We start from the raw sequence: 12,264 nt of genomic DNA on the forward strand, positions 1-12,264 counted from the left end.
ACACTAGAGGGGCCTCGTTTAGAGGATGTGAGAAGCAGCATTGCAGGCAGAGAGTTAACCATCCGAGGGCCCGTTTTGCAGAAACGGAAGCTGAGAGCATGAGGGGAGGACACGCGTTTCTCATGGGGTCCTCGGTCCTCTGCAAATGCCACCTCCCTTCCTGTGTGCCACCGAGGAGGAGAGCCCAGTGCCCGAGCTCTGTGCCAGACCCCTAGTTGAGCTGGACAGGACCAGGTGTGCTGGCCCCCAGCTGTTGTTTTCTGGGCACCGGAGGGTCTCTGGTGCACACCGTGCACAGGCCTGCTTTCCGTGTGTGTTTTCCGTGAGCGGGGGAAAAAAGAAGGGGCCCTAATATGCACTAAGAATTCACTCCTTTCCAAACGGGTGTAAAGACGAAATCCAGCCTGCACAGCGAAGCCCAGAGCAGCCATGCAAGTGGAGGGAGCACTGACGATGGGTAACGTATGTTTTTTGTTATGTTCGTTTTACCACAATAAAAAATAATTAAAGAAAAAAACGAAAGGGGAGTGTTTTTTTTCTCTGAAGTGCCCTTGGTCACTGCATTCATGTTCCAAAGGTCGTGGCGTGTGTGTGTGAGTGTGTGTGTATGTGAGTGTGTGCAAGGTGAGCCCGGCAACCCCAGACTTGGGATGTGGGTCTGTTCAGTGCTGGAGTTTTAAAACCACATCTGGGAAGGTCCTATTTAGAAAGCACTGGAGGAATGGAAAGTGTCTGTGGGTGATGGGCAGGACCAGCTGGGCTGAGGAGAGGAGAGAGCAGGCCATGGGAAAATGACTGTGCACATGTGTGTGCATGTGTACACGTGTGTGCACATGTGTGGCAGCATTTACTCTGGTGTGTTGCACGTGCGATGCACATGTGTGGGGTCACGCAAATGCCCTGCATGCTTCCTGGGGGACATTGGTGCCCCACAGGCTCTCCGCCTGCTGCAGCACCCAGGGGTGGCGCATGGCAGAGCTGAGCTACGTGTACCGGCCCTGACAAGCTGCTGTCTGAGCCTGTGTTCTCACCTCCATGCCGCTCTTGGCTTCCTGGTCATGGTCAAGTTCATTTATCTACCTAAAGCATGTCACGCCATGCTTGAAACTCTTAGCTCTTTTTCCTCATGTAAGTCCAGTAGAGTGTTTTGTGCATGTTGCTTCTAACGGGGCCGTGTGTTCACTGAGCATGGTGACTTGTGAGAACTGGCAGAGTAGCGTCTGGTGGCTGGGGGTGCCTGGTGAATTGAGGGCTGCTGGTCATGGGGACAGTGTGGGGCCAGGCCCGTTTTGTGATGGTGGAGGTGGTGGACCTTAGTTCTTTGGGAAGTCCACCCTGCAGATGCAGTGCCCTTGTGCATAGACTCGGAAGTGGCACCGGAGAAGCAGACCAGACAACGGAGTCCTACACCCTCTGGGGCCACTGGGGGTGGTGGTGGGGGTGCAGGGGTTGGAGGTCATCTCGGCCTGCCTGACCTGGGCCTGCAAAAGCGGCACAGTGGTAGGTGGCAGTGCTGTGCGGTCCCCTCAATTAGTAGGTTTATTCCAGGGGCCGTTCAGCGGCGGTGCGGGGAGCAGAGGGCAGGCGCTGGTGCTTCTCTGAGTTGAGCTAGAGTCTGCTTTTGAAGTTGAAGCCCTTAGAAAGCTCCAGGGGTCATGACCTCAGGCTGCCCAGTTTGAAGAAGCACCTCAGCTGCCCTCCTGTTTTCCTCATTTGGTCTCAAATTATCCATGTGCCTGCCCCCTTGTTAACTGTCCTCCCCGAGTGAGAAGGCCACTGGAAAACAGCACGGTCTTTTCTCAGTTTCCTCAGATAACAGCCCTGCCCCTGGCCCATGATGACTCGATAACTCGGTGTGATGTCATTTGCTTTCAGTTTCTTACTCTGCGTCTGGTCAGAGGCACTGGGTCTTCTGCTGTGGTGTCTGAAAGTCCTTGGGAGCACGTGGTGCTTTGGGGCTTTGGCAGATGCTTTGCAAACCCCACAGACGCACAGTGTCAGGTTGCACAGGCCCTGCTCCACTAACAGCCTTTGGAATGTGTTTTCCCAAATCCACATTCCTTTAGTACAGGAAACACCAGTCCCCTAGCCCCAGATGCTGCTCTCTATGAAAATTTAAAAGTGAATTTCACATAGCGAGCATCAGACTGAATTAATCAAAGGCTGAGTCATTCCCCTCCAGTCGCAGGTGACACGCCTGTTCCCTAGCAGGGCCTTCTGACGGAGACCAGCCATCAGAAGACAGATGAGTGGACCTGACTGCACTTCAGTGTTAGCTTTTGGGAGCCGGCAGGAGTCAGAAAGTGTATTTCTCCCCTGCCTTATCTTCTCACCATTCTGCTGACCACTGCATACTGGCCCTGTTTCCTACGTGGACAGAACCCTTTAGAATTGCCTGTGAGCGGCTCACTACCTGCTGCTAATTGGAAACGGGCCTCCGTCTGCACTCCCTTGTGTGACTGGCAGGTTCCTGAGGGTCCCGTCAGAATAGACGGGGATTCCTGAGTCTTAATGCTAAAAATAGACTTGGAAAATATTTAAAGAGCATTCTGGGTACATAGATACCGACATTCCATGGGAATGTTAAAATCTCCCAAAGAAATCTTATTTCAAAGCCAGCAGTATTGGGCCTTCTCACCAGAGAACACGTCACGTTCCGTTCATCCCTCTGTGGCACAGCCGTGACTAGACAGCCCTCTTTCCAGGGCGTATTGATGAGGAAGGTTTAAGAGACCCAGAGACATTTGTACACCTTCTGAATTTTGACTTCTAGGTTTAAATAACTCAAGGTCATCAGTGCAAACTCAGGAATTTTTCTTAAGTCCTGTTGAACCCACTTGGCTGTAGTCTCGTCTGACTTTGCAGAGGCTTTAAAACCTTGGCTCAGAAGGTCAGGGGCACGGCCTATGGCAGGCAGTGGTCTTACCAGCATGTGGCATCCATCTGGGAAGAGACGAGGCCCCCCTCAGCCCGAGCCCTCCCGGGGCAGGCATTCTGTGCGCCCAGGCCATCTCTCTCGCACAGGCACTCCGGCAGGACCCTTCAGAGGTACTCTGTTTCTCTCGGGCATCCTGCCTGGAAGGGAGGGGATGAATGGCTTGATTCACCCCTTTCCTCTAATGCCTCCAAGGGAAACTTTTGGTGTCTAGGTTTTGGACTTGAATGTTGGACCTTTTGAGAGTGAGTCATAGGGACCCTTTGGGGATCAGGCCAAGTTGATCGGTGGGGGTTTCTGAGGCAGCTGGGGTCCCTTGGGCGCAGTAAGCTGTTTCTGGCCCTGCCTTGTGTGGCCGCGGACCACGTGTCAGCCTCTCTGCGCCTCCTGACCTTAAAGTGGTCAGGGTGATTGTGGCACTCCAGAGGGACCCCCGGTGTGCCTGAATTTAGGAGATTCTCTGAAATCATGGGAAGCCTTATGCTGTTGCCAAGAAGTCTTTTTCCTGGTATTAGGGGAACCCGTCACCCTCTGTTCACTAGGGATTGTGCAGCTGCAGGGAACTAGACACGCAGCCGATTCATTTTCCCTACAGTCTCTCGAGTCATTTTCATCCATTGGAAAAAGAAGCCCCACCCAAAATACCACAGTTGCCCTTCAGTTTGACCAGCTCTTCACAGAGCTTTGTCGCCAGCAGACCCTCAGAGTCGCTGTGAGTTCAGAGGCGGACGTGCCTCTCCGCGTGCGTGCCACGGTGCCGGGTTCTGTTCCCTGTTCTGTTCTGATGAGAAATGGTAACTTCACGTTTTACATTTGATCCTCCAGGGGGAAAGCCACACCGCTGCTGCTTTTCCGAAGACATAGCCCCGACTGAGCTCTCCAATGGAGACCAAAGTCACACCCTTGGAAATAACCCATCAGGAAAAGACAGCGCTGGGCCCAGGGCAGACACCACGGCCTGTGTGTCCCTCCTCGGAGACGGCGGCAGACAGAGCTGCAAGAGGCCGGAGCAGCCCAGGTTTTCTATGGATTTGCAGATGCCAGTGTTCCACCCCAGGCAGGAGGGCCCCGGCCCCAGGGACATGGCAGGCTTCCCCTTGCATTCGGATCAGATGTTTCCGGAAAGAGCAGATCTGCAGTTCTCGTCCCGGAAGGAGAAGCCGTGTGACCTGCACAACAGGGAACGTTCTGCCGGGGGGGAGAGGGCGCTGGCCCCAGAACTGACCCCGCTGGACCTCAGTGAGCGGTCGACCCGGGATGACCGCGGCCACCGGGAGCTGGCATCCTCGCTGCAGGCGGCGCTGGCCGTCCACCCGTGTCCTTACTGCAGCCATGAGACCTACTACCCCGAGGTCTTGTGGATGCATGAGCGCATCTGGCATCGGGTCAGCTGCAGCTCTGTGGCCCCACCATGGATCCCGCCCAATGGCTATAAAAGCATCAGAAACAACTTGGTTTTCCTCGTCCGGAGCGGACGCACGGGCCCCCCACCTGCCCTCGGGGGCAAAGAGTGCCAGCCTCTGCCTATCGCTCGGTTCACGCGTACCCAGGTGCCAGGAGGGGCACCAGGGCTCAAAGGCACTTCCTTGCCCCTGGGTGGGACGACCAAGGCCACTGGCACACCTAAGAGCAGGGAGGGCCATCCTGGGGGCCCTTGTGTGCTCTGGGCAGCTGGCTCTGAGGGGCCTCGGCAGACCAAACACAGCCAGGGCCCCGAGCAGCCGGGAGCCCTGGCCCAGCTGCCCCCACCGAGGCCCAAGCAGGAGGCCGGCTGTAGACCGGTACCCACAGCAGGTGGCAGCGGGTCCAGCAGAAGTGCCACCCCCACGCCCACGGTCATCACCCGGGCAGGCTCCCAGCCTCCAGTCCCCAGCAGGCTGGGGGACAAGTATATCATGCCGCCGGCGGGGGCCAGCGTTGGCCCCCCAAATAAGCACAGTACCCCGGAACCACTGAAAGCCAAATTCAGCCCTCAGCCTCAGGGTCAGCCTCACGTGAAAGGCGACGGGGGCCCCCCTCTACCTCCCCGAGAGCCCCCCTCCAAGGCGGGCCAGGGCTCCAGAGGGAACGCTGCCCTGCGGTCCTCGTCTGTGCTGCAGGCCGTCAAGCAGGAACCCACACCTGAGGGCCCCGAGAAGCCTCTGGACGTACTCAGTATCTTTAAGACGTACATTCCCAAGGACCTTGCTACTCTCTACCAGAGCTGGGGTGCCAACGGCCCTGCACTGGAGCATAGAGGTAAGCCATGCGGGCCGCCTGCCCGCCTGCGTGGGTGCCGTGGGCACTGTGGCACCACCGTCCTCACTGGGCTCCCCTCCCTCAGGAGCCTGTCCTCAGGAGGTCCATGCCTCATCTGTGGTCCCAGAGCAGACCAGAGCGGTCGGTGTCACCCTGCCCGCCCCAGCTCGGTTTCCCCCTAATTCTGCTGCTGGCAAGTGCCACCTGCTGTCCTCGGGCACCTGGCCTTGTGGCCGCAGGGCCGCTCCCCTGGTGACGCTCCTGTACGAATGCAGATCCGTCCCTGGCACACTGACATCTGACGGGAGCAGCAGCCTTGATGGCACTTCACTTTCTTGGTCATTTTAAACAGGATCTGTATGTGCTTATTGTCCCTGGTCTCTCAAAAAGACAAGCATGTTCAAAAAGTGATTACTTTTTCTTTTTTATACATACAAATATAGTTTAAAAAATACCAGTATGCCACCCTTAGTAAGCAAAGCCTTGCAGACTATGAATGTACCATATAAAGTTTGGGGAATTGACTTATGCTAAGATTCTGGAAAAAATATCCTTTACATCGTAATCTTCCTTTTCTGCCACTACCGCAGTGTTGATAAGTAGTAATAATGAGGCATTGCCAGCAGTTTTTCACACCTCCATTGACCATGCCCTTGACCGTAAGTTGAAGGTCGCTGTCACTTGTTAAGTCAGCACACTTGCAAATCTGAGTGTTTCCCGTTAAAACTTCATACAAATGAAAGCCCCACGGCGCTTAGTCTGCCTTCACTGCGTGAGTGGTCCTAACCGGCTTTGGACAGCACACACCTGTGCCTCTTCAAGCAGCTCACCGTTCACAGTGACCTTGAGATCCAGTCCCTCAGAGTCCAGGAAGCTGGAAGCACTTTGGGGGACGTGTTCATGGTTCAGGGGATGTCGTGTCAGCAGAGAGCACCTGAAGTCTACCGTGTGTGGTATCCGACACACAGCGCCGGTCTCTTACTAAGTTCCTGGTTTTTTCCTGTGACTTGGGTACTTGCCCAGCTCCACAGGTGCCTGGGCCACCTGGGCGTGACAAGCGATGCCTCTGGGTCAGCGTTAGAGGGAAAAACTAGGGTGGTTTTGGACTAGGAGAAAACGCCAGTGTCCCGGGCTCCAAGACTGTGCCATCCTTGCTTGAGGCTGGCCTCTGCTCCTCTGCCGAGGGGCACTGAGCCCTGTGGCATGTGCTCAGGGCCAGCACTTCCTGTGAATTTTCCAGAAAGAAGCCGAGAGCCTGGACGCCCAGAGGCCGTGAGAGGCTTTATGCCGAGGTGGTCACGTGACTCAGTGAGCACCGGTGTGTCCCCTTTAATGTTCTCGTCCCGTCTCCCTGCACAGCTGTTCTGTGCATAGGCTGTACCTGGGCAGACGGCCCTCGGTAGCTGGTGAAACGCGGCGACTGTGCAGCCCAGTGTTTTCACTTTTTCAGATTGCAGTTATACAGTTGCAGCCATATTTTCCAATCCTGCAGATTATTTGCTAGGAAATGGAATAGAGTCTAGTGGTTGGCCTTTTGGATCTGATGCCAGCCTGTTCTTTAGAAATGGGTTTTCTTGAGTTCTAAAGCCAGGACGTTTTAGACACGAGAGGACAGGTGAGTATCAGTCGGCACCTGTGATCCTGGTGACTGTCACCTGTCTGTGCAGTCCTTCCCTGTGATTCCACCCTTCCAGCAAGTGAATTAGACATTTTGCACCCGTGTTTTAATGACTCCCACCCAGTAAACTGGAGTTTAGCTGGTTACATTCTTAATAACGTGCACGGACTACGCAGACCTAAACCTGCCAGTTCACACCTAGGGGACATAACCCCCTCTTTTAAAGGCTCTTTGGTCTTCCCTGTGGCCTGCGTTTTTGTGTTTTAGTTTCTCCTCCAATAAAAGAAGACAGTTTGAAGTTAAGGTTTTGAAAATTTCACGTGATGGAGACTGAAATACAAAGTAGCCTGAGATGTTTTCCTTGTCTTTAATTTTTTAAAAAATGAATTAGGGCTTTTTTTTTTAAAAGGAGAGGTTAAATATTTATTTTTAAAAGGAAAAAGTGCTCAGTTGTCCGTAATGCATTTGTGCTCTTGGATATTTCCGGTTCTAGTGCACACACTGAAATACGGTAAGGTCTAGCCCCATGTGTGGTATTTCCGTTCACTGATGAGGATTTCTTGGGGGAAATGCTTTAAACTTTGTGGCTGCTCTGTACCACTGTGCAGTTTCAGGATCACAGTCTCCGTGTTTAGGGAGGGACTGAGGGCAGCTCGGCTAAAGCTCGCATTGGCGAGCCTGTGCAGCAGCCATGCTGTTTGATCTGAGGCTCAGCGAGGGGGGAGACCGCTCCCCGGAGGCCGTTCCCTCCTCTGGACTTCCGTGTGGCTGCTGGTGCCAACTTGGGGGCCATTCAGAACCAGCCGAGTTCTCCCACAGGACAGTCCCTTGAGCCCTTCCTGGCTGCCCTCCTGCTGAAGCCCTCCTGCCTGTATGGGTGTCTACCTGGCCTCCAGGGCCATCACTGGTTCCTTTCTCCTTTGAAAGTTTATGACGGTTTTAAAGTGTTGTATCCGGAGGGAAGTGTGGCAGCCTTGATGTGGTCTGACTGTGTGTTTGAGAGGTGATCAGAGGATTTGTTTCTTGTCATGGAGAGAGTTCTGTGACTGCATTTTAGGAAGTGTGTGCAGCTACAGGTCTGCACGGTCTTGTGACTGAGGTGTTTGTTTCCCACGGGTTGCTGGGCACCTGTTCTTTCCAAGCACCTGGACACTCGAGTTTTGCATCACAAATCTAGAATCTTACTTAATTCACTGCTATTCAAAATAATCTCTTGGACTTTACCCTACGAGTCTGTCAGCACTTCTTGGATCTTATTTTGTCGTCTGACGCGTTCGCTCTCTCTCGTGGTGGGGTGTCATCTGCAGAGTGAAGGTTACCCCTTCTCATGCAGGTCACTGAGCCAGCATGTTGCTGTAGCACCACCTTGCACCACCTTGCACCACCTTGCAGTTGGGAGCAGAAATACTGGAAGAGACTCTCCCAAAGGAAGAGCTACATATTGTGTCTGTAACATCACAGGAGCTTGAAGTGAGGCTCTGTGTTGTCATCTGTGGATGTTTTCCTTTCAAACAGAGGACTTTGCTGTCAGCTGATGCCTCTGAGACATCAGGTTTTTCAGAAGTTAAGACAATTCTCAGGGACCTCTTCCCCACATGCATTTTGACTGAATGATGTGTGGAAATAAATCTGGAAACCCTGCCAGAAGAGGAAGGATTCATGTGGAAATGACCTCTGTCGCTTCACTTAGGGGCTCACTGATTAACCCTTTGAAAAGCGCTACATTTTCTGTAACCATGTGACAGTGTGGCTACCAAGTCTGCAAACATTTGCATATGACGTAAATGGTGTGTTGGTAGAGCAGCAATAAAATAGTAAATCATCTGTGTTTGCAGAAGTTGTAGTCAGCCTATATTATGTGATAATATGAATTTTAGAATAAAAAATTAACGGTAATAGGATAGGATACTGCTAGATAGAATAATATATCAGTTCTTTCTTACTGGGACTCAAAAAATTACTTATACCCAGGACACATACGATGGAGATGAAAGATTTGTACTTTTGTTTGAGTCTTTTCAGACTCTTTGTAGGATCTTTTCAAAGAAGAGTCTGATGTGCCTCTGGAAGGTTGGCCTGGCCTCTTCCTCACTTTTGAGTCCACTTTCTACATACACGTTGAGTTTCTAGGTCAGAGTGTCAGAGCTGTTTGCTCACCAGGTAGTCTTCAATTCAAATGAAGTTTGCAACCTTTTTAATTAACTCAGAATTTTGGAGTAGCTTTGGCATAATATTATTGACCATAAAAGGCATGGGTCTTTTGTTTAAAAAGTAAAGAGAAAATGGCATGGGAAAATGCATGGGAAAACTGTGTGTGTGCATGTGTGCACACGTGTGCACGCATTGGTGCATACTTAATGCAAGGAAATAAGACTGGGTGAGTGAAAGTGCTGTGTTTTTTCTGCTGCTAGCTTGGATAGGCATGACTTAGGAAAAGTATTATAGTGACTTAGTTTTTGAATGTTGTGTGTCCATCGCTAACTGGTGTTCTGCGTAGCCACAGGGAGGCGCTACGTTGAGATGCAGTCAGGCTGTTGCTCGGAAAGCCCAGACAAGCACAGGGTTCTCAATGCCCCATACGTGTCCCGCTGGCGTGTGCTGACAATGAAAAGGACTGGGGAGCAAATTGCTTTGAAGTTCAGATGTTCCTAGACCAAAATACGAGGAAGGAATGGCGCTCTTAAAAGACATATTAGCTCTCGACAGAGCCGGCAGTGGAGGCGTGCACACCAGATGTGTACTTAGAGCTCCGAATGGGCGTGTGGCACCTGCAGCAGCCTCCAGTCCCACTTGGGCCCAGGATGCAGGGATGGGTAGGGGCAGCCCTCCTGCGCTTTTCCTCCACCAACTTGCTCCGTTAAAACTTCCAAGGAGGAGGCACAGAGGCCGGTCCCTGAAGCTACTGGCTGAGTCCTGGTTTTCATGTTTTACAGTGAATGGGGCACCCTGTCACCATTGGTAAGCGCTGTCCCACGCACGACGGGGGGCGAGGAGCCGTTAAAATGTGTCCTAGTCTTTTTTTACCTGAAAGAGGCCGTGGGAAATCGAGAACCTTGTGGGCAACTGCGTAAGTTTCTCTGAGGCTCATGGTCATGATTTGTCACGGGACAAGTCTGACGCGCTCTGCCCTGTGGTTCATGCCTTTCTTTGTTTGATCTCCATGAACGTGATCTGTAATGTAAGAATGTGTGATGTTGTTTTTACCTGTTGAGGCCTCTGAATGAGGACAGGGAGCAGCCTCTTGCTTCGGTTCCAGTTAATGTGACTGAGACCCTTTGTCATCCTCTCGCTGCCCTTTGCATTCCAGTGTCAGACTTTCGGTCCATGGACGGCAGCCCAGTGAGCATCGCGTTGCTACAGCGCTACCTTTTTCTAGTTCGTATTTTTGTTTTCGTGTTTTCCCAGTGAGCGGAGTTACCATTGAGCCGACCTGTGAAAGTCAGGCTCAGGGAAGTGTCTGTGGGGCTACCGTTCCATGCAAAAGCAGCCTGTTCTTCAGAGAGACTCCCAGACACAGAGAAGGCAGGCAGACCAGTCGGCGTGCGCTGCGGCCCTGTGCCAACAAAGGCTGAGCATCAGTTAGGGTCAGAAGGGAATGTGAGGCCAGTGTGGGAAGCTGGGCCTCATTCCCAGCCGTCCCCTCTGGGTTCCCCGGGGACAGCATGGGCCGCACAGCTAGGGGCCTGGTGGGCGGGGTGTTGATGGCTCAGCCCCCTGGCTCCTGGCCCAGCATCCTGGTGAGTGACAGAGGCCTAGCCCTGCTGGTTCCATGTCCCCGCCCCTGGTCTGGGCCCTGTGTCGCTCCGATATGCCTGACGTGCCGCTGACAGAGCCTGCGATGGCTGGGCGAGCATCCAGCTGCTCAGAGCCCCGCACACCTGACAGCTACCAGGGTGGGCCCGTTGTGGGAGCCGGTTTTAATTCCTTGTAATTTATGCTCGCTGGCGGCCTTGCCTGTGCCTGGGCTGTCAGTAGAGCCTGGAGGAAGGCTGACAGTTGTCACCTACGGCCTGAAGGTACCTCCCATCACGACACATCAGACAGACTAATGATGTTTTCCTCTCTCCTCCCTCCCCCCACCTGCACCTGACGGCCACCACCACCCAGGGACACTCCGGACACAGGCCCGCCAAGGAGACTTCGTCTGCGTGGAGTGTGGGAAGTGCTTCCACCAGCCCAGCCACCTCCGGGCCCACATGCGGGCTCACTCAGGTACTGCCTGCCCTCGGTCCCTGGTCCTCTGACTGTCCGGGTACCCAGGGGCATGGGGTGTGGGGGCATCTTCTGCGGGTGGTTTCATTCTCCACAGTCCCTGACATACTGAGACCTCAGGCCCTATGAGGTGAGGGGTGACGCACCCCCTTCTGTGATTAGACGCCAGACTGTTCATCCATCCCCTGAAATGGTTTTCTCTTTGCATCCAGTGCCACGTAGTTTAATTTGAGATAAGCCTGTTTGCAAATGTTCCATTTTAATTAGAGTAGACTGCTCAGAAGTGAATATGCTAATGAGCTATGCTGCCAGCCACACATACCGGCATCACAGGCCATTCAGTGAGACGTGCAGCTCGGTTTCCCCCACTGGCCCTGCTGTCCACCCAGACCCTTCGGACCGGTCAGTGATGGATGCATAGTCGCTGGCCTCTCTGTAACATGCTGCCTGAGACCCTATCAGGCTGAGAGCTGAGCCTGTGACCTGCATGGACCCAGGCAGAACAGAGGCTGGAGGGCTCCTTCTCGAAGTGGGAAGGGTCATGCCTGAGCCAGTCTGATGCAAAATGACAGGGGCCAAATGGCAAGGAATGCGGGAGGACGGTCCCTTTACACACACACTGATAATTACTGTTGTCAGTGACAGCTTTCTTCAGCAGGAAGTTGGAATTAAAAAGGGCAGTGGCCCCAGGCAGCTCTGTCACAGCGCCTTCCAGTAAGTGTGCCGGTAAATTGGTATTTACCAGCCACAGGCTGGCGCTGGCATCTTTTTCGTGCAAGTGCTTAATCTGTAACGGCTCGTGAAGTGGGGCATCGGAGGACACGTGCATCGATTGCTAACACTCCCCTTGTTCCCACAGTGGTGTTTGAGTCCAATGGTCTCCGAGGTGCAGACGTCCACGCCTCCTCCACAGACACCCCCAAACAAGTAGGTCTTCCAGCTGGTTGGAGGTTTGGGTTCGAATGAAGGTGCTTCCCCCACGTCTGCAGATACCTTCACGTGCTGTGTTAGAGCCCTGCCTTTGGGACAGCAGTAGGTGACCGAGAGACACGGCAGGTCGCCTGACCCAGGATTTGCAGCTGCTTTCGGTCCTGCTGGGGGCGAGGGAACTGGTAGAGACTGGTGGTGCCTTAACACACTAGACATGCTTTTCACCCGAGGTGTTTTTGCATCTCAGTTTCCTTGAGAAGAAATTATGCCTCATCCCCATTTCTTCAGCCTAAGAAATGTTCACCAAGTTTGGTGTTTCACGGCTGGGTCC

General features: G+C 53.3%; 1 protein-coding gene across 7 annotated transcripts in view; it reads left to right on the plus strand.

Moving 5' to 3' along the window:
• The window catches only part of ZNF516 (zinc finger protein 516), a 113,831-nt gene that overhangs the window by 89,876 nt on the left and 11,691 nt on the right, over positions 1-12,264 (plus strand). For all 7 annotated transcript variants that reach the window (XM_074339824.1, XM_074339825.1, XM_074339823.1 and 4 more), the window contains exons 3-5: positions 3,761-5,173; positions 10,899-11,003; positions 11,863-11,930. In XM_074339824.1, the coding sequence (XP_074195925.1) occupies positions 3,761-5,173; positions 10,899-11,003; positions 11,863-11,930 (1,586 nt within the window). The remainder of the gene's footprint in view (positions 1-3,760; positions 5,174-10,898; positions 11,004-11,862; positions 11,931-12,264) is intronic.

Source organism: Rhinolophus sinicus, linkage group LG09 (assembly GCF_036562045.2).
Source record: "Rhinolophus sinicus isolate RSC01 linkage group LG09, ASM3656204v1, whole genome shotgun sequence".
Taxonomy (NCBI): domain Eukaryota; kingdom Metazoa; phylum Chordata; class Mammalia; order Chiroptera; family Rhinolophidae; genus Rhinolophus; species Rhinolophus sinicus.